The sequence below is a fragment of the Nerophis ophidion genome, linkage group LG02, assembly GCF_033978795.1.
Source record: "Nerophis ophidion isolate RoL-2023_Sa linkage group LG02, RoL_Noph_v1.0, whole genome shotgun sequence".
NCBI lineage: Eukaryota > Metazoa > Chordata > Actinopteri > Syngnathiformes > Syngnathidae > Nerophis > Nerophis ophidion.
The window spans coordinates 2,471,041-2,492,587 of NC_084612.1; the positions used below are offsets into that span (position 1 = coordinate 2,471,041).

The window sequence follows — 21,547 nt, forward strand, 5'->3', positions numbered from 1 at the left end:
TTAGTATTTTTTTAATGACGTTTGTTTAATTTACGTATCATATGCATTATTAAAATATGAAAAAAAAATCCTAAATATGCATTTTTTGCGTTCTGAAAAAAAAAGTGGTGTCAGTAGATGCAATGCAGTCAATAAGAGTGTCCTTGTGGCGATGCCCTGTACAGTACACGCAAAATAAGGCGGTTTGCACCACTTCTCAATTGCACAAGTAGTGTTAGTAAACCGCATGCAACACGGCCCCTTATAATACACGCTATTTTGTATATTGCACATGTTGTTTACCGCATGGTGTTAGGATCTCAGTAAATCAGGCCCTTAGTCTTTTAAAGTTAAAGTGCCAATGATTGTCACACACACACGAGGTGTGGCGAAATTGTTCTCTGCATTTGACCCATCACCCTTGATCACCCTTTGGGAGGTGAGGGGAGCAGTGAGCAGCACCCGGGAATAATTTTTGGGTGATTTAACCCCCAATTCTAACCCTTGATGCTGAGTGCCAAGCAGGGAGGTAAATGGTCCCATTTTTATAGTGATTGGTAAGACTCGGCCAGGGTTTGAACTCACAACGTACCGATCTCAGGGCAGACACTCTTGAGTATTTACTGTACATTGAAAAGTGTAAAGGCCGAGTGTGCAGTGATGGACCTTTTTACCACCCTCTGTAGTTGCCATCTTGGCCACGTAGAGGAACGGGAAAGACTAATTCAATAACTAGAAATTCATAATTTAAAAGGAGAGTAGGAAATGTTTCCAGTAAATACACAACAATAGTAATGGATCCTTTCCATCATGCCTTGCTGCAGCATGGTCAACCATTAAAGCATTGCTACTCAATTATTTCTGTTACGCCCTCTTAGGAAGAAGAAAACATTTTGCGGCCCTCGCCCCACTCCCCGCTGTAATTAGTATAATCTGTCCACAAAATTGTTGTAAAGTACAGCTGTGCACAACATTCTATCCTTATTAACATTTAAGAAAACAAAACAGAAAACAGATATAGATCAACTTACAACAAAGAATAACTTTACCAACATTTTTGTTTTTGTTCTGTTACAGAAAATATTTTAAGTGCATCAATTGGCCTGAAATGTAAAAAAAAACATTTTTAATTCTGCATTACATGAAGGGTTCTGCAGCTGTGCAACATTTCCTTGTCCCTTATCATAATCATGATTTACAATGTCGTAGGATTATTTTTTACATTTAATGATTTCACATCACTCTCAATGGTTTGCACAGGACTGTAATCTGTTTGTGGCAATCCAATCCAATCCACTTTATTTATATAGCACATTTAAACAACAATTTTTTTCCAAAGTGCTGCAAAACAATATTAAAAACAACATTCAAATACTATTCTGAGCTCCACCAATGACTAAATAAAAACAAAAAATAAAATAAATACATATAAAACCAATATAAAAACAATATCAAATAAATATGATTAAAAATAATTTTAAGGGGGAAACCAATTAAAACAGTAAATACAAATCAAAATTTTAAAACACAGAGGACCACACAACTCACGTAGTGTTAAAAGCCAGAGAATAAAAATGGATCTCAAGGCGAGATTTAAAAAACTCCACTGTGGGAGCAGTTCGAATATGGAGGGCCAGAGAGTGTCCGCCCTGAGATTGGTAGGTTGTGAGTTCAAATCAATCAATCAATGATTATTTATATAGCCCTAAATCAGTAGTTGCTGCACAAACCACAACACAAACCACAACGACATCCTCGGTAGAGCCCAAATAAGGGCAAGGAAAGCTCACACCCAGTGGGAGTCGAGTCATACCAAAGACTATAAAAATGGGACTTATTGCCTCCCTTCTTGGCACTCAGCATCAAGGGTTGGAATTGGGGGTTAAATCACCATAAATGATTCCCGCGCGCGGCACCGCTGCTGCTCACTGCTCTCCTCGCTTCCCAGGGGGTGATCAAGAGGATGGGTCAAATGCAGAGGACACATTTCACCACACATAGTGTCTGTGTGACAATCATTGGTACTTTAACACAGAGAAGGCCCTGTCTCCCCGGTTTTAAGTCTGGTCTTGGGCACCACGAGCTGAAGCTGGCTCTCGGACCTCAGAGCGCGTGCAGGATTGTAAATTTGGATGAGGTGGGCTGTTGTGTCATCCTTTAATGTGTATAAGTGGCCAAAACACATGTGCATGTCATTTTTGGGATGCTGTCGAAGAGACAACAAGTAAAAATAAAGGGCAAAACAAAAATGTTGAGGGAAAAAAAAAAAAATTGGAAGATTTATCGCTAGTCTTTTTTTTAATTTTTTTTTTTAAAGTTTGCGAAATACTCATCCCTCCTGCACAATCATTAAATGTTTTGACAGACAAGGTACGTATTAGATATGCTAAGAAGTGGAGAAATGATGCATGCCGCCACAAGCTACATTGACAGACAGTCCCGTTATAATGTGTTTATGAGTAAGGGCGGACAGGTAGCGACAAATCTAGTGGTCGTGTGCCACAAATAAATGTATGTAAAACACTGACATTTTTATTTTCAATTTAGCTCAGTTGTAGATATTAGCACTGTAAAAGATAAAAGGAATACTAACTAAAACCCATGTCTTTTTTTTGTACTGATTATATGTGAAGCGTTGTAATTCCAACTAATCGTGTGAGTGTGTGTGTGTGCGTGCGTGTGTGTGTGTGTGTGTGTGTGTGTGTGTGTGCGTGTGTGTGTGTGTGTGTGTGTGTGTGTGTGTGTGTGTTGCAGGATAAATTAAAAAGTGGGATCAGTACTAAGGATCAGGAGCTACCTCAATATCACTACAGTGAGTCCAACAACAACTCAGCAAAGTCTCCTTTTCATAGTTCGCCTCATCTTAACCGGCCCATTTGTCGCTTTGTTTGTGCTTTGCAGTATTTAAACCCATCTTTGCGTCCGCCAAAATGCGCATCAACCCAAACGCCGAGCAGGAACTGCAATCTCCAAAAGCCAAGCTGCACCTGGAGGTGCAGAACATTGCTATAGAGATGACCAGACCTCAGGTAACATGTCCGCCTGACTGTTGAGGTCACATGACCACTGTTGTCCATGACTAGCAGCTTTTGACCATCACTTGAATGCATTGTGGCTCAGTGCAGATGTTTGTGTGTTGTCATGTGCAGTATGCCACCATGGTGGAGCTGCTGGAGTCAATTGACCGCATGGTGAAGAACACTCCTTACAGGAAGTTTAGGCCTGAAACTCCCATCCATGCCAACGCCAAAGTCTGGTCAGTTCCACAGTAAAGCAAACATGATATCATGAAGTAGGGGTTAGATTTCATATATTTGGGGTATTTGCAGTATAGGGACTCTCCCTCATATAAGGGAAGAGTCCTACCAGATTATTTTGTTCTAAGGCCGTTTAAAATGATGAGAGGTGGCTATAATAAAAGCTTAACAATTGAGAGAACCTAGCTACCTAAAGCTCGAAGCAATCTCTAAAATGGACACCCTCCTCATCTGCATTTCTCCTCCTTGGTGTGCAACGTCTTGGGGGGAATCGAAACTGAAAGTTAACTTGACGTGTGTGCCTAGTTCACAAACATTCTCCTCCACTCTCTCTCTTTCCAGGCTAATAATGATATATGTGTGTGAGAGTGCATAGATATAAAACGCAGGGTGTGTTCATTGTGATTATTTTCTTCAAACAGAACCAAGGCCAAATCTAGTCATTTCTAAGGTGTTCCACTTTGTCCAAATGAGGGAAGTTATACCTCAATCAACAGCATGCATATTTTATTTCAAATTCGCTGGAAGAAGTTATATTTTACACAACAGTGGCTAAAATCTAAATCTTCTCCTGATCTCATTTCCACTAGGTGGCGTTACGCCTTCAACAGTATCCTGGAGGTCCACATCCGCCACACCAGCCGCATGTGGTCCTGGTCCAACATCAGACACCACCGCGAGAATGTTAAGGCCTACAAGTTGGCCTATAAGACCAAAGTACTGAGCCAGAACAAGCTCAACGCCGACACCGAGCGCCAGATTCAGGTCCAAAGAGTCTCATGGACACCCCCACCCCCTGCATTCTCAGTGGATCAAACAGCCTCATGTGACTTCTTTGTCTTTCTGCCAGGACCTGGAGAAAGTTCTGGATGTGTTCAGCATCACATTGGCTCGCCAGCAAGCTCAGATGGAGGTAATACTGTGGTAGGGCTGGGCGATAAAACGATATCAATACATATCGCGATAGACACGTAATTGATAACTATAAAAAAAATGCTGAAAATCTATAAAATATGTGTACACATTTAAACCTACTCAGTGGCCTAGTGGTTAGAGTGTCCACCCTGAGATCGGAAGGTTGTGAGTTCAAACCCCGGCCGAGTCCCACTAAAGATTATAAAAATGGGACCCATTACCTCCCTGCTTGGCACTCAGCATCAAGGGTTGGAATTAGGGGTTAAATGATTCCCGGGCGCGACACCGCTGTTGCCCACTGCTCCCCTCACTTCCCAGGGGGTGATCAAGGGTATGGGTCAAATGCAGAGGACACATTTCACCACACCCAGTGTGTGTGTGACAATCATTGGTACTTTAACTTAACTTAAAACATGTCTAAGTTCGATGATGTTTTAAATTCCATGTCAAAAGAAAGTTTTTAATTTCCGTTTAAGGTTGGTTGCATGAACAAAAGCATTCACTCTATGGTAACCCAGCAACACAGGATAAGATCAGTGGGAGGGCATGCAAACAACCAATCAGGTAACAGTATCAACTATCAAGATTGGTTCCGCTATCTTGTTATCTTGCTCTTGATTTTTTTTTGGGTTGAGACTTTATTAGTAGATTGCACAGTACAGTACATATTCCGTACAATTGACCACTAAATGGTAACACCCGAATAAGTTTTTCATCTTATTTAAGTCGGAGTCCACGTTAATCAATTCATGGTACAAATATATAATATCAGCATAATACAGTCATCACACAAGTTAATCATCAGGGATGTGGAGGGGGAATGACAAGAGAAAGTAAAAATTAGTACTGCAGAGACTGAATAAATAAATAAAACTTGACAGTATGGCAGTTTTGGGGGGGATTTTTTCGAACAGATCATAGTCAGACCAGTTTGGTCTGTAAATTTAGCAAGTGGCTCGTCCCTACCGATACCAGTAATACCACACCGCCTTTAGAGCGCAGCTGTTACTTCCTTCCAAGCACTAAACCTGCAAAAAAATTGTTATTCTCGAGTTTCTCTATGTTTACATTTTTACGTTTTGCACTATTTTGTTACACTTTATTAAGCATTTCTTACATAGTCCTTTTTTTTTTGTTTTAAGAGGTTATTGTTCAATGTGATTTTAGAAATGTGTTTACATTGATTGTTTTCCATGTTTGTGGTAACATTTTGTTTCCTTTCTGTCTTGATAGCTGAGGGGATTATAATGGAAGGTTATGTTTAAAAATAAATGGTTACATTTGATATGTTAAGTCCTGGTCCTTATTTTCGATAGGTGATAAAAAATGTAAATGATTTTCAATACCGACCGATATAAAACACTTATATCATGATATATATTTTCAGCCATATCACCCAGCCTTACACTATGATGATGATGTTTAAGGCTGCGAGGTATTTAGATCTTTCCCCTTCCTGCAGGTGGTCCGCTCAGGGCAGAAGCCGGGGAGCAAGAAGGCATCGGGGGGGCAGAAGCAGGGAGGAGGCGGTTTCTTTAGCAGCTTCTTCAGCAGAAAGGCCAAGAAGGAGGAGCAGGATCCTGAGGAGAGCAAGGAGGCTGAGGGTGGGTGGTCGACTGCGTGACGGCAAGGAAAATGTCAGGTGACGCCAGCGTCTTTCTGCTCCCCAGGTTCAGCTCTGGACGGGATCATGACTGCAGAGGAGAAGGAGAAGCTCTACACCGCCATCGGCTACAGCGGCAGCTCTCACAACCTGACTTTACCCAAACAGGTAGACACGCCCACCGGGCTCCGTGGGTTCTCGTCTACCGTATCCATATCCATCTGATCTCTTTCATCTCCATGCCGCAGTACGTCGCCGTGGTGGTCACCTTCCAGCTCTGCAGGACCTCGGTGACTGTCCGAGACCAGCCGGACGTCCCAGAGATCCTCAAAGTCCAGATGATTGACCTTAGTTCTAAAATCTCTCAGCGCCCTGGAGCTCAGGCCGTGAGGTGTGTGAGGTCACACGCTGCACTCTCCTGTAATGTAACTGTGTCTACACTCTGACGTCTGTTCTTGTGTGCCCCTGCAGGGTGGAGGCGGCCCTGCAGCACTGGTATGTGACAGGATTACTGCAGCAGGGGGCGGTGCCCTCGCTCATTGCCTCAGTAGGTGACTCCACCTCTTCACTGCTCAATTTTACCTTTGAGTTGAACCCAGAAGAGAGCGCCGCCGACCAGCTGTTGAGGGTGGACTCGCAGCCCGTGGAAATCATCTACGACGCTGTAAACGCCAAAATTGCAGTCAGCGTATCAAAATCGCAGGATCACTGCTCATCTCTCTGGTTGTGTTCCTTCCTCAGATGACTGTCAACAGTTTGGTGGAATTCTTCAAGATGGGGAAGGGTGTGGACTTGGAGGTTTTGACCTCTGCTACACTCTCCAAACTGGAGGAGTTTAAAGAAAAAACAGCAACAGGTTGGTTAGATTGTTCACCAGGTTCTCGGAGCTTTAGAACTGTCCTTTGATCCCGGGGACCCGGAAGGGTCTCAGTCTTAAAAATGTTTTGAAAAAAGGCCCATGTAATAAAAAAACAAAAAAACGAAATATGTTATCCAATGCTTAAATCTCTAGATCAGCTTGTCGATTTAAAGTTGTTTTTTTTTTTTTTTATGTTTTATGCCTCTTTTGTCAAAACCCTGTTTTGTTTTGCAAAAACACAAAAAATGGCAATATTTTACCCCCAAAAATATGTATAAATACAATATTTGACCTGAAGGAATGTGGAGGCTTCAATAGGTCAAAGTCATGACATGATTTATTGTAATTCATTATTCTTTTTTGAGAAAAATACCGTTTGAAAAAAAATCACACCAAAATTAAGTGTTAAAAATTTGAAATTAAGTTTTATTGATTTTTTTTTTACTTTCAACGCTTTAAGTCTCTAGATCAACTTTACACCTATTTTATTTTTAAATCTTTGAAAGACAAACTTTTTTTTTTTATGACAAACACAAAATATGCAATATTTTGCCACAAAAAATATTTCAAAGTTGAATATTTGATGTGAAGCAATTGAACTTTTGAATAGGTCAATAATTCATAACAATGATTTTGATTCATTGTTCTTTTTTAAGTAATGACAGTTTTAAAGAAAAAAAACAGCCTGTATGGCAGCGGTGTGTTATTAGTCAACATTGCAACATTTTCTTGTTACATTTCACCTGTTTTTTTTTGTTCCACTTTTTTTTTTGTTTAATCGTATTTTCAGAATGTGCTGCAAACCGTTAAAAAAAAACTTAAGACACCCCTGTTCTAGCTTTCTGGCCCAGTTCATCTCAGTTTCAGCTCTTTGCAGGTTTATCCCACATCATTGAGACCCGGAAGGTTCTGGACTTGAGGATAGACCTGCGTCCGTCCTATCTGCTGCTACCCAAGTCAGGATTCTACTGCAACACGTCTGAGCTCATCATTGTGGACTTTGGCAGCCTTAAAGTGAGTCGCACCTGAATGAGCCAATGAAGTCGTGGCTTTTCTTGTGGACCACACAAACACACACACGCACACACACACACGCACACACACACGCACACACGCATATTGAGTAGAGCGTGCATGTTTAACCTGTGGACACCATGTGTGGCAGTTCAACAGCGTGGAGCAGAACGTTCAGCAGTCGTCGCCATCCTTTTCATCTCTGGAGGAGATCATGGATCGGGCGTACGAGCCATACAACATAGAGCTGCGAAGGGTCCAAGTCCTCTACAGCAAGTCAGGTACACACACTTACACACACACAACTTTGCTTGTGGGGAAGGCGTCACACTGTCTTTTCCTGCTCAGGTGAGACCTGGAAGTCAGCTCGGTTGCAGAGTTCGTCCGTCCAGCACATCCTTCAGCCGCTGGACTTCACTGTGCGTTTGTCAAAGTGTATGGTGGACAATGACGCCAGAATGCCCAGGTAGGCTTCGCTTCCCACCTTTCTGACGCCACTGCCAATGACTGGCTCGCACATTTCCGACCTCATCCGCTCTGTTCTTCGTGCTGCAGGTTGAAGGTTTCAGGCGAGCTGCCGCTCTTGCACGTGAAGATCTCAGATCAGAAAATCCAAAACATTATGGAGTTGGTAGACAGCATTCCTCTGCCACACGTGGGCTCCACCCCCTCCACTCCAACTGAGAAGGTAACCATTGTAGAACATGAGATATTTCAAGGCCTACTGAAATTAGATTTTCTTATTTAAACAGGGATAGCAGATCCATTCTATGTGTCATACTTGATCATTTCGCGATATTACCATATTTTTGCTGAAAGGATTTAGTAGAGAACATCGACGATAAAGTTTGCAACTTTTGGTCGCTAATAAAAAAGCCTTGCCTGTACCGGAAGTAGCAGACGATGTGCGCGTGACGTCACGGGTTGTAGAGCTCCTCACATCCTCACATTGTTTACAATCATAGCCACCAGCAGCGAGAGCGATTCGTACCGAGAAAGCGACAATTTCCCCATTAATTTGAGCGAGGATGAAAGATTTGTGGATGAGGATAGTGAGAGTGAAGGACTAGAAGAAAAAAAATAAAAGACGAGGGCAGTGGGAGCGATTTAGATGTTATTAGACACATTTACTAGGATAATTCTGGAAAATCCCTTATCTGTTTATTGTGTTACTAGTGTTTTAGTAAGATTATATAGTCATACCTGAATGTCGCTTGGATCGGGCTGGAAGAACATGTCCGCTACAACCGGTGACGTCACGCGCACGCATCATCATACGCGTCATCATTCTGCGACGTTTTCAACAAGATACTTCGCTGGAAATTTTAAATTGCAATTTAGTAAAATAAACTGGCCGTATTGGCATGTGTTGCAATGTTAAGATTTCATCATTGATGTGTAAACTATCAGACTATGTGGACGGTAGTAGTGGGTTTCACTAGGCAGTTAATTGGGAAACTTAACTTTATTTGATTGATAGATATTGTTTACAATATTTGGGCGTGTTTCCTTCCGCAGGTGCTCTCATTGGCAGAATCGCGACCATGTGCGCTCAGTCTTCCCCCCGCCCTCCTCAGCACGGCAGAGACAGGTTTAATGTTGTTGGTAATTATGATAATGACGCTCCTAATCTAATCTATGTTCATTGGGATCAATTCTGTCATATGTCAGATTCCGATGAGGACGCCAGCGGGAAGTCCACTGATGACGAGCATCAGCGCTTGGCTGTTGAAGATCTCACAGACCTTCAGTTCAAATTTGAGGTCAAAGAGGTTCGTCTGCTGCCGTTTGCATTTTTCTACTCTGTCCAGTTCAGGTGAAAGCAACAGTGTTGCGTTCAGGTACTGTTGGAGCTGACGCGGCAAGCGGACCAGGAGAAGACGGTGCTGTCACTTAGTGTCTGTCAGCTTGGAGCTGAGGGGAAGAGTCGGAGCTTCGACCTGAGCATCACATCCTACCTGCGTACAGTGGCGCTGGATTATTGTGATGTTCCAGGTAACACATCTGCTAGGAAACTTCTAAACCTGACCTGCTCAGTGGTTTTGTGGTAAGAGTGTCTGGCCTGAGATTGGTAGGTCATGAGTTCAAACCCCGGCTGAGTCATACCAAAGACTATATAAATGGGGACCCTTTACCTCCCTGTGTGGCACTCGGAATCAAGGGTTGGGCATTAAATCACCAAAAATGATTCCCGGGCGTGGCCACCGCTGCTGCTCCCTGCTCCCCTCACGTCCCGGGGTGATCAAGGGTGATGGGTCAAATGCAGAGAATAATATCACCACAACTAGTGTGTGTGTGACAATCATTGGTACTTTAACTTTTAAAATCCCATTTCCACCAAGTGGTTCAGTCCAGTAAATGCTGTTTTTAGCTCCGCTCCTGTGCAGTTTGTGCTCCTAACACCCCCACTCTCACGTTACAATTATATAAACCATCAATAATATAGTTTAGAAATCTAATTGGTTAAATAAACAGGCCCATTGGTGTTATAGATAAAGGGGATCTACAGTATAATGAGTTTAATCTACATTGAAAAAACATATTTGTGGTCTAAACCAGTGTTTCTTAACCATAGCTGGGCCACGAGGGGTCCGTAGATGGCCACCAAAAAAACATATGTTTCTCTGTATGGGCCGCAGCCGTACTCAGTTGTAATTCACTTTTCTCCCACTTGTGGCAGTAATGACAATCTCAACAAACAGAAAATGTCTGGAGCTAAAGTCATAGAGAAGTTTAAGCGCATAATTTATGATGGCTAAAGTGGTAAAGCTATAATAATCATTATTAATGTAGTGTATTTATTGTGGCACATAATTATATGTACGTGTATTTTCAAGTCCCTTCTTATGCGGTATATGCGAATTAACCTGACCTAAGGTTTATGGTTTATGTGTTAAGTGATTAATCATCTTTTTGATTGGTACGGGCTTTCGTATCATTTGACAAGCCCAATGCGGCCCCCCAAGTCACAATGTAGCCAGACCGCAAAACCCTGTAGAAAAAGGCATCCAAAACTAAAAACAAGTTCACGCCAAAATACATGATCTAAATGACATTGTTTAACATGAGTATCCATCATTGTAAAAACATTTGTAAGTCAGATAATATCAAATTTATCATAGGTCCCCCTCAGGTGACATCGGCCCGGGCTACTATTTCTGAAGGCCCTGGGCAGAGTATTTTGACATGGCAACACATAGAAGATTAAATCTGATTGGACGTAAAAATCCAGCAGTGCAGTCAAAAGACACACTGCAAAATGAAGAATAATATACTGTATGGAATAACGAGTAGCGTTTCATGGAACATAATAGTAGAAGTGAAGTTATGTCAGTGCTTTTGAAAGTGTTTAGGCCAGCAGAGATAGCCTTGTTGGCCCCGAAATGGAGAGCCAAGCGTAATGTGAAAGTGTTATTAATAAAGGATCTGTCAAGCCATATTTAATTGGACAATCACGGCAGCGTGTTTTGACTTTGCAGATAACGGCAGTCCTCCACTTCACCTGATCAGCTGCTCCGAGCAGCAGAGTTCGGACCTTCTCAAGGTGGCGTTCATCAAGGTAAGTAACAATATGACACACAGGAGTCCCTTCCACTGAGACACTAAAGGTGACGCCGCTTTGACTACTTTCATGTCGTCGTGCAGGCTGACCCTAGCGGGCCCAGCTTCCAAACACTGTTCAATAACACAGAGCAAATGCTAAAGGTGGGACAAAAAAGCGTTTCCCTTGTTACCACAAGCCATATGTTTGTCTGTGCAACCTGGACCTCAAGGTGTCGCTCTGCTGCAGGTGGAGTTTTCTTCCCTGGACTTCCTCCTTCATGCTAAAGCGTTGCTTGCAACCATCAACTTCCTGACCAGCGCGATGCCACCACAGCTGCTCTCTCCTCGCAACCCTGATGCAAGGAAGCAAGTTGAAAAGGGATGGGGCCGGACGGGTGAGTCGGAAGATGCTTGATGCTTGTACTCAATCTGTAAGCTAAGATTTTTAACTGCCCTTCCAGTGTCCAAAGGAGTTAAAAATGTTGAAGCATTCAACTTCAAGTTGTTCGCCATGTTGGGGTGTTTCCACGTGGAGGTGTGTGACGACCGCCGTCGCATCGCCGACATTCGGGTCCAAGGTAGGAGATATGAAGGGAAGAATTTAGGGTTGTTTTTGTTGCTGTGATGTTTGTGCGCATGAATGTCGCCGCCTTGCAGGTATTGATGCGTCAGTGCTGGTGCAGGCGAAGCAGACGGAGGTGTTTGCCCGACTCCGAGACATTGTGGTCAGAGACGTCAACCCTCAAAGCATTCACACCAAGGTCTGTTTGTTGGAGTCCCCATGAAGACCCACCCACCACATCTTGCTCACCGCAGTTCTGAACCTCAATTTTATCTTACTACTCTTTGTGTATTTATTGCTTATAACAGGGGTGTCCAAAGTGCAGCCATTTGCGGCCTGCAGCTAATTCTTTAACGGCCCGTGGCCCATTCAAAAGAATATTCCAAAAAAAAAAACTTTAAAAGTGGCATGACTGAGCAAACAGGTGAAATGTAACAAGAAAAAAATGTAATGTTGACTCTAATAACACTTAACTGCTATGCAGTCTGTTTTTTTTTTAATTTAAACTGTCATTAGTCAAAAAATAATAATGAATCAAAATTAATGAATTATTGACCTAGTCATGGCCCCAATTCCATCACATCAAACATTCTGCTTTGAAATGTTTTTTAGGGAAAATAATGCATAATTTGTGTTTGCCATGAAAAACTAAAGTTTTCTTTTACAAAAAGAGCATAAAACCTCCCCAAAAAATGTTTGAACTTATAATCGAGATCAAACCTTTTTTTAACACTTACATGGGTTAAATCTATCTATCTCTAAAGACTTTAGTGGGATTTTTTTTTTAAGTTTCATTGCTCAAAAATAATAATGAATAAAAATTAATGTTGTTATTAGATATCGACCTATTCAAAGCTAAAATTACTTCAGATCAAATAATTCACTTATAATATTTTTTGAGGAAAACATTGCATATTTTGTGTCTTTGACATTAAAAACAGGGTTTTCTTTAACACAAAAGGCATAAATCATAAAAATACACTTAATATTGACAGATGGATCGAAAGTTGATCTGAAGTGGATTTACTGATCAAGACGTGTTGAAAAAAAAAATTATATGACTTGTTTTTAAGATTTTTATGACTCAGACCCTTCTGGGTCCCGGGGGCTAAACCTGAGCGTAGTCCTAAAGGTGAAAAAAAAATCTATATATTCTATTGGTTTTTATTATTAAAAAAAATCAAAACTGTCCCTGCACGATATGATTTTTCAGTGTGCGGACCTCAGTGGAAACAGTTTGGACACCCCTGATATATAGGAGAGGATAGACTTTATTCATCCCACAATGGGCAAATGATGTGGCTGCAGTGCAGATTCGAAAATAAGAGGTCAAAAAACACATGAAAACAAGAGGGACATAAAGAACACAAAAGAGGACAGTTCATTGCTCACTGGCGTCCTGTCCTTTTTCACCAGGCGGTTTCCATCGTAGGGGAGGAGGTGTTCAGCTTCCAACTGTTCTTGTTTTCGGGGGCGACCGAGGGGGACAACTACAGCGACATGTCCAAGGTGGACGGGAAAGTCACCATGCGTCTGGGCTGCATTCAGATCGTCTACCTGCACAAGTTCCTGATGTCCCTGCTGGTTAGACAACTGCACACAAACACAAAACACATTAATACTCAGAAGCGCGTGGTCATGTACTCAAATCCTGACACGTGCTGTAGAACCGGCCGAAAGTTGCTCCCTCCTGCGCCCCTTCCTTCTGTCGATCACACTTCCTGTCTTCTTTCTCATGTCTTTTGTCCTTTCAGGCTTCTTTTAGCTTTCATTGTGCGTCTGCTGACGAGGTATAGCCTGTGGCATGCGGCCACACCACACCACGATACCCCATCACACCTTCACACCCCGATAATCATTTGCTTGTCTTTGGTCCAAGAAAGCCTGTTTTGGTTTATAGATCCAGCATATCATCTAAGATTTTTGATTCAGTCTTTGTTAGCTGCAAATTGTTCATTTAGATAATCTAAGTGACACTTCAACAGCAGACTTTCAAATCTCACATACCGGATTTTACCTGAACTTGAGCGTCTTTTTTAATTTTTTTTCTTTAAATATTTAAACCAGCCGCTGTCTCGTAAACATAACTGAGAGCACTTCCATCCATTAACCCCGCCCCCCTCACTGTCATATGACCTGCTTGTTCCTTCTTCACGTCCTGCTTCATCCAGGTGGATTCATGAAGAATCAATTTTCTTTTAAAGGGGAACTGCTGTTTATCATTCACAACGTTTATGTAAGACAAGAACACATATTTTTCTTTTTTCAATGCATTCTAACTCGTAAATAAACGCTAGCAAAAGTCAGCTAACAATGGAGCAAATCGTATTCGCTTTATTCCGCCTATAAAGGGCGCTATAAAACATCCACCTCCATCAGCATTTTATAATACATGCTGTAAGTATACACTATATTGCCAAAAGTATTTGGACACCCATCCAAATGAAGAGAATCAATTGTCCTAATCAATTGGCCCGGCCACAGGTGTATAAAATCAAGCACTTAGGCATGGAGACTGTTTCTTCAAACATTTGTGAAAGAATGGGCCACTCTCAGGAAATCAGTGATTTCCAGCGCGGAACTGTCATAGGATGCCACCTGTGCAACAAATCCAGTCGTTAAATTTCCTTAATATTCCAAAGTCAACTGTGGGCTTTATTGTAAGAAAATGGAAGAGTTTGGGAATAACAGCAACTCATCCACCAAGTGATAGGCCAAAGAAACTGACAGAGAGGGGTCAGCGGATGCTGAAGCATATAGTATAAAGAGGTCGCCGAGTTTCTACAGTCAGTTGCTACAGAGCTCCAAACTTCATGTGAGCTTCCAATTAGCCCACGTACTGTACGCCGAGAGTTTCATGGAATGGGTTTCCATGGCCAAGCAGCTGCATCTAAGGCATACATCACCAATTCAAATTCAAAGCGCTGCAGTGGTGTAAAACATGTCGCCACTGGACACTGTGCACCAGTGCACAAAGCAAGGTCCATAAAAACATGGATGACAGAGTCTGGTGCGGATGAACTTGACTGGCCTGCAGAGAGTCCTGACCTGAACCCGATATAACACCGTTGGGATGAATTACAACGGAGTCTGGGAGCCAGGCCTTCTCGACCAACATCAGTGTGTGACCTCACCAATGCGCTTTTAGAAGACTGATTGAAAATTCCTATAAACACACTCCGCAACCTTGTGGACGGCCTTCCCAGAAGAGTTGAAACTGTAATAGCTGCAAAAGGTGGAGCCATATCATATTGATCCCTATAGGTTAGGAATGGGATGGCTCTTCAAGTTCATACGTGAGTCAGGGCAGGTGGCCAAATACTTTTTGGCAATATAGTGTATATCTAATTTAGTAACAGCCACATTCAGAATAACATGTAACCTTTACGTATTTTGCTCATTTTAAGCATACGGTGTGTGGATTACTTTAACAGACTCATTAAAACGTTCGCTTTTACCTTGAACAACAAACACCCCACGACTACTCATGGCAGACCTTGTGAGAGACCCCAAAGACTACTTTGGGACAAAGTTATGATCTAAAACCTTTTATTTTTTAGCATGAATATAGCTGGGTTGTGTATGACACAATATTTCTTCTTCACAGCCTAATTTGCATGATGGTCAAGCAGCTTGAGCGTAAAATTAAAACAAGTGAGTGTCTGTTAGAAAATGCGGCATTGCTGTTCTGTTCTTGGATGTTCCAATTGTTCAAATGAAGAGATAGGTAAGAGCTTTGATGAAGTCGGGAAAGAAGTGGTTCATTAAGATAATAAAGTCAGGGTAAAAACAAAAGAGTGTCAATGAAATCGGCTCTTAAAAATATCCCTTTCATCATCTTGTGGAATACAATCAGACCATGCTTGTGTCAGCAGCAATCACTTTGTGAAATGTTTGTTTGAACATTTGATTTGTTTGAGAAACTTTATTCTCGACTATATTAGTAGTTTTCGAGAGCTGAACTATACGTAAAGAAAAGTTGCTATGTGTACATATAACTATGAAGAAGTGCTTGTGCAAATAAACTAACATCATGTTAAGTCCTTGTACTAAATATTGTGATTGTTGGTCTAATCCACCGTATTTTTTTTCTCGATTTTCATAACCGAAACTAAAAAGTTAGTAGTTTTTGTGCGGGGAAAAGCATGTGCTTTATTGGACACGGATGACCTCATTATAGAGTCTTTGGATTTATTTTTTAGCATTATTGAAATATCCTTAATAGTATTAATAAACTAAATGAATACATCTCTTGTAGGCTCAACAGCATAAATTGAATCTTGATATCGCTAGCAAACATTGCTCTATAACAAGGAGATATAAAGCTAAAAAATGAGACAAAATATGAACTTCACACCATAAAAACAACTGCAGACATGAATTGTAGATGAGACTAATATTTTTTAGCAGGAAATCAACAAGCATTCTTTTCTGGAGGTCTTCATCTTGTGGTGTCATGTCTGCCTCTCCCCTCTAATTCTTCTTCCAGATGTTTGTCGACAACTTCCAGACGGCCAAAGAAGCTTTGAGCAGCGCCACCGCTCAGGCAGCCGAGAAAGCGGCATCCAGCGTTCGCGACTTTGCCCAGAAGAGTTTCCGTCTGTCCATGGACATAAAGCTGAAGGCGCCGCTCATCATTATCCCCCAGTCGTCCACCTCCCAGAATGCCGTGGTAGTGGATCTGGGTCTCATCAAGGTGTCGAACAGCTTCTCCTTGCTGCCAGCCGAAGGCTTCTCACTGCCGGTCGTGGTGGACAAGATGGACGTTCGTCTGACGCATCTAAAGCTCTCCAGGTAGCCGCTACACACCGGCATCAGAAATCAAACGCTACTGAACTGACATTCCTTCACAGAACTACGCTGAGCAAAGACTCGTCACTGCCAGAGATTGAGATCCTGCAGCCAATCAACGTTGAGCTCCTCGTCACCAGGAACATGGCCGCCGCCTGGTACACCAAGATCCCCGGCGTCCACGTCCAAGGAGTCCTGCGGTCCCTGAAGGTAACACTTTTTGGGTGTAGTGTTGGCTTTGTGGTCACGGCGACACTCACTTTAGGTGTTTCCGCCAGGTGGGTCTAGGAGAGGAAGACGTGAGTGTGCTGATGAAGGTTCTGCTGGAGAACATTGGAGAAGGAAGCAGGGAGCACAAAATGGACGCCAACCCACGCAAACCTCAAGGTGAGCATGATGGGAGATGATGGTTATGTTAAAGGCCTACTGAAACCCACTACTACCGACCACGCAGTCTGATAGTTTATATATCAATGATGAAATATTAACATTGCAACACATGCCAATATGGCCTTTTTAGTTTACTAAATTGCAATTTTAAATTTCTTGCGAAGTGTCGTGTTGAAAACGTTGCGGTATGATGACGCGTGCGTTTAACGTCTCGGGTTGTGGCGGACATTATTTTCCAGCCCGATCCAAGCTATAAATAGTCTGCTTTAATCGCATAATTAAACAGTATTCTGGACATCTGTGTTGCTGAATCTTTTGCAATTTGTTGAATTAATAACGGAGAAGTCAAAGTAGAAAGATGGAGGTGGGAGCTTTTAGCCACACAAACACAGCCGGTGTTTCCTTGTTTAAAATTCCCGAAGGCGAAGCTTTAGTATGGATCCTGACCAAATGTCAACCAGCAGTATTCGGTGAGAACATTGTGGTAATAAGTTTGCTCTTACCGGCGACTTCAGCGGAGCTTCCAGCAACGTGACTTGCCTCAGAGACTCTGGCATCAACACACGTACCCGTGGCCACACCCCTCTGACTTTGGGTACTATTTAATCTCACTAAAACACTAACACAATGGGCAGATAAGGGATTTTCTAGAATTATCATAGTAAATGTGTGTAATAACATCTGCAATCACCTTTTTTTTTTTTTTTTTGTATCTTTCATCCTCGCTCAAATTAATGGGGAAATTGTCGCTTTCTCGGTCAGAATAGCTCTTGCTGCTGGTGGCTATGATTACAAACAATGTGAGGATGTGAGGAGCCCTACAACCAGTGACGTCACGCGCACATCGTCTGCTACTTCCGGTAAAGGCAAGGCTTTTTTATTAGCGACCTAAAGTTGCGAACTTTATCATGGATGTTCTCTACTAAATCTTTTCAGCAAAAATATGGCAATATCGCAAAATGATCAAGTATGACACATAGAATGGACCTGCTATCCCCGTTTGAATAAGAAAATCTCATTTCAGTAGGCCTTTAAAACGAATCTCTTCTCTTCTGTGATTGGGCCATTTATTTGCAGCCACAGACACCGCGGAGCTCGCAGAGCGGCAGGTAGAGGTGACGTTGTCATCGGAACGTGGCAGCGACGCCATCGCTAACGGCGGTCCGTGTGAAAACACCGTCAACGTCCTGCTCAACTTTGAAGTCCAAGAGGTAGTGTGGCGGTGTGAGCGTGCCGGATGTTGGATGGTGGCTGACCATAGGTTGTCCTTCAAGGTTTTGCTGACCGTGAAGAAAAAGAAGCCCAGCGAGCAGAAGGAATCTCCTTTCTTGGTCTTCACCCTTGCTCACCTGGGCGTGGACACTAAAGTCAGGAAGTACGACACCTGTGCCACCACCTACATCAAGAAGATGCTCCTCACCTGTTTGGAGTTCAAAGGTCAGCAGTTGCCCTCTTGTCACCTCCTTCATATTCTAACTTTGTTGACACCCCTTGTCCATGGCACCAGACGCCAACGGTGAGCCGCTGTGTCTCGTCAACTCATCAGTGGGGTCTGGAGCCGAGCTGCTCAAAGTGCAGTACTTCAAGGTGACGACATCACTGATCACCTGATCTCACTAGGCAGGGATGGGCAAGGCACTCAATTTGACTTAATTGGTTATTAAGAAAAGATTACCATTAATTATTATGCCTTTTCCTAGCACCAGGTGTATTGTGGGACAGGTGCTGCCAACCTAGTTGACAGCAAAGAAAAAACTGTCTTTATCTTAACGATTTTTCCACAACTTCAGGCTGATCGCCACGGACCCAATTTCTCCAGCGTGTACAAAAACACGGAGCAAATGATTAACGTGAGTACAGTACATACGAATACTTATGAGAAAATGTAACATTACATTTTTCATACTAGCGGTGTCCAGACTTTCTCTACTGAGAGCCGCAAACTGAAAAATCCATCCATTCTTTTTCCACCATTTTGATATTTTTTATTTTCAAAACCAGTACATTATATAAAACATTTTTAACCTTCAGGTCTCTATTCAAATTTGGTCCAAAAGACCTGGATGGGTCTCTGTCATAAAATGTTTTAAAAAAAGTCATCTATTTTCTTTCTAGTTAACCCTTAAATCAGTATTTCAACTTTAGAAGGTCTATCTGATGATTTAAAGTTGTTTTTGTTTCTTTTTATGTTTTATTTCCTTTTGGTCAAAATCTTCTTTTTATGGCAAAAGCACAAAATATGTAATATTTTCCCGAAAAAAATTTCAAAGTGGAATATTTGATGTGAAGTAATTGGAGCCTTAATAACTAATCACAACACTGATTTTCACGTATAATTTTTTTTTTAAAGACAGTTTTTTGTTTTTTATTAAAGTTTACTAAAATTATTGAAAATCCAAAAGAGCCCCACTCATAAAAGAGTGAAAAATAAGTCATGCATGTTTTTTTTACTTCCGCTGCTTAAGTCTTCAGCTAAGGCCTAGCCAACCCAATCTCATGCGGCGCTTATGAGTTCACATAGAGGTTTTGATTAGTGCAATAAATATATATATTTTTTTTTTCCCCCGCTATCACAGCTATTTGAGTGTACAGCAAAGTAACAAAAAATAGGAATATTTCAGCTTCACATTAGATGGGCAATATATGCCCTTTAACACGGACGAACAAGCAAAATGCGGTGATCACGTGATGGCAACAAACAAAAAGACAATCCGAGCCTGTTTTTTTAACTGGCAAAAAAATGATTTTAAGATGTTTAATATTTATTGAAAATATTATTCTTATTAACATATATATGTCGGATGTCATTAGCACATTTCAAATCTTCAGCACCTCAGACTTGCTGGAACTTTGACCTCGCCTGTGTGAGACATTGAGCCTGGCCTGTGTTCTTAGGACTGTAGGAGGCAATTTCTGTCATTATCATATTGGTGTGTGACATTTACAATAAATCTGGCTAAGCAGAGGTGTGCGTGCGCATGTGTGTGTGTGCGTGTACTACTACTACTACTACTACTATTCTACGAGGTAATAATGAACAACAAATCAAATAAGTGACAAACGTGCAATCCTACAATACAATGTCTGACTGTTGGCCACCCCTGCTTTAGATCAACTTGGATCTATTATATGTTTGTTATTTTTTTCATAACACAAATGGCCAGATTTTGTCCATAAAAATTACAAATAATAATTTTTCATTACTAAAATCCGCCAATAGGTGAATGAGCCACTGTATTGCCATAGTAGCTCCAACAGACCACCTCATCAGAGTACAGTACAGTACATTTTCTCCAATTGTCCTCTCTTTCAGGTGACTTTCGCCTCGCTCGACCTCATGCTCCACACCCAAGCTCTCCTGTCTGCCGTCAACTTCCTGTCAGGAGCGCTGTCTTCAGGCAGCATGGCGTCTTCGGAGAAAACTGTTAGGCTCAAAGCGGAAGACAGCAAAATGATGACCACCAAGTCGAGTACGTACAAAGTCACAGCAATACATTTTCACAAGGGAGACTTATAGTTCAGTTCTGTTCAGTTTCTGTTTATTTTGAACATGCATACGATACAGTGTAATGCATCACATATTTCCTGTTGTTTCATTACAACATGTCCGAAAAGGAGTAGGAAGAAGCAGAGTTTATTTAATCCTACCCCTTTTCATATCTTAGCAATTCTATCCCATTTCCTTGTCCTCTGTAACTGAACAGTGAATAAATGAATAATTAATATACCATAGTAAATAAACAAATATTAAATGCATAAATAATCATTATCTAAAAAAAAAAGTTCATGATGTTTATCATATTTGTTTTTCTATATACTTTGTAAACACTTGTAGTTTGAACAGTCTCTTAAACTGTATTATATTGATTCTTTGTTTGATTTCTTTAGCTAAACCATTTAAAAATATTTCAATTCCACATACTGATGTGCTAAAGGTTTTAAGTGTTGTACGCGTGTACAAATGTTTCAAATTATATTTTTTTCGAAGGATATATTTCTCTTCTTTGTTGAGAAGAACTGTTGTACTTTCTTGGGTAGCAGGTGATAGTTTGCTTTGTACATAATTTTAGCAGTTGGCAAATTCACCAAATCGTTGAATTTCAATATTTGTGATTCAATAAATAAAGGGTTTGTATGGTCTCTATATCCAACATTATGTATTATTCTAATTTATCTTTTTTGTAACACTATTAGTAAATGAAGTGTACTTTTGTAGTAGTTTCCCCATAATTCTACACAATAACTCAGATATGGTAACACTAGCAAGCAGTAGAGAATATGAAATTAATTTTGGTCCAGAGCATATTTTGCTTTTTTCATTATTGATTTATTTCTTGCTACTTTATGTTGTATATTTTTTACATGAGGTTTCAAGTTTATGTTATCTATTATTACACCCCAAAATTGTGCTTTCTTTTACCCTTTCAATGTCTACTCCGGCTATTTGTATTTATGTTTGCCTTTCCCTGCTACTGTTACCAAGTAACATTATTTTAGTTTGACTAAGATTCAAAGATTGTCTGTTTTTGTCAAACCATCTTTTTAATATGTTAATTTCTTCTGTTATTATTTGCATCAGCTTTTTTGTGTTTTCTCCTGAACAAAACGCAGTTGTATCAGTTGTACAGTGGATA

At 41.2% G+C, this 21,547-nt stretch overlaps 1 protein-coding gene across 2 annotated transcripts in view; it reads left to right on the forward strand.

The window, feature by feature from the left end:
- The window catches only part of vps13c (vacuolar protein sorting 13 homolog C), a 91,668-nt gene that overhangs the window by 26,570 nt on the left and 43,551 nt on the right, over window positions 1-21,547 (forward strand). For both annotated transcript variants that reach the window (XM_061875996.1, XM_061876005.1), the window contains 31 exons: window positions 2,734-2,791; window positions 2,881-3,008; window positions 3,129-3,235; window positions 3,827-4,001; window positions 4,087-4,149; window positions 5,614-5,755; window positions 5,822-5,922; window positions 6,003-6,145; window positions 6,226-6,418; window positions 6,496-6,610; window positions 7,491-7,627; window positions 7,779-7,908; window positions 7,976-8,093; window positions 8,183-8,315; window positions 9,146-9,218; window positions 9,299-9,399; window positions 9,469-9,622; window positions 11,107-11,186; window positions 11,273-11,332; window positions 11,418-11,565; window positions 11,632-11,748; window positions 11,828-11,931; window positions 13,149-13,316; window positions 16,222-16,526; window positions 16,586-16,733; window positions 16,802-16,910; window positions 17,991-18,124; window positions 18,188-18,350; window positions 18,421-18,500; window positions 18,704-18,763; window positions 20,227-20,383. In XM_061875996.1, the coding sequence (XP_061731980.1) occupies window positions 2,734-2,791; window positions 2,881-3,008; window positions 3,129-3,235; window positions 3,827-4,001; window positions 4,087-4,149; window positions 5,614-5,755; window positions 5,822-5,922; window positions 6,003-6,145; window positions 6,226-6,418; window positions 6,496-6,610; window positions 7,491-7,627; window positions 7,779-7,908; window positions 7,976-8,093; window positions 8,183-8,315; window positions 9,146-9,218; window positions 9,299-9,399; window positions 9,469-9,622; window positions 11,107-11,186; window positions 11,273-11,332; window positions 11,418-11,565; window positions 11,632-11,748; window positions 11,828-11,931; window positions 13,149-13,316; window positions 16,222-16,526; window positions 16,586-16,733; window positions 16,802-16,910; window positions 17,991-18,124; window positions 18,188-18,350; window positions 18,421-18,500; window positions 18,704-18,763; window positions 20,227-20,383 (3,904 nt within the window). The remainder of the gene's footprint in view (window positions 1-2,733; window positions 2,792-2,880; window positions 3,009-3,128; window positions 3,236-3,826; window positions 4,002-4,086; window positions 4,150-5,613; window positions 5,756-5,821; window positions 5,923-6,002; window positions 6,146-6,225; window positions 6,419-6,495; window positions 6,611-7,490; window positions 7,628-7,778; window positions 7,909-7,975; window positions 8,094-8,182; window positions 8,316-9,145; window positions 9,219-9,298; window positions 9,400-9,468; window positions 9,623-11,106; window positions 11,187-11,272; window positions 11,333-11,417; window positions 11,566-11,631; window positions 11,749-11,827; window positions 11,932-13,148; window positions 13,317-16,221; window positions 16,527-16,585; window positions 16,734-16,801; window positions 16,911-17,990; window positions 18,125-18,187; window positions 18,351-18,420; window positions 18,501-18,703; window positions 18,764-20,226; window positions 20,384-21,547) is intronic.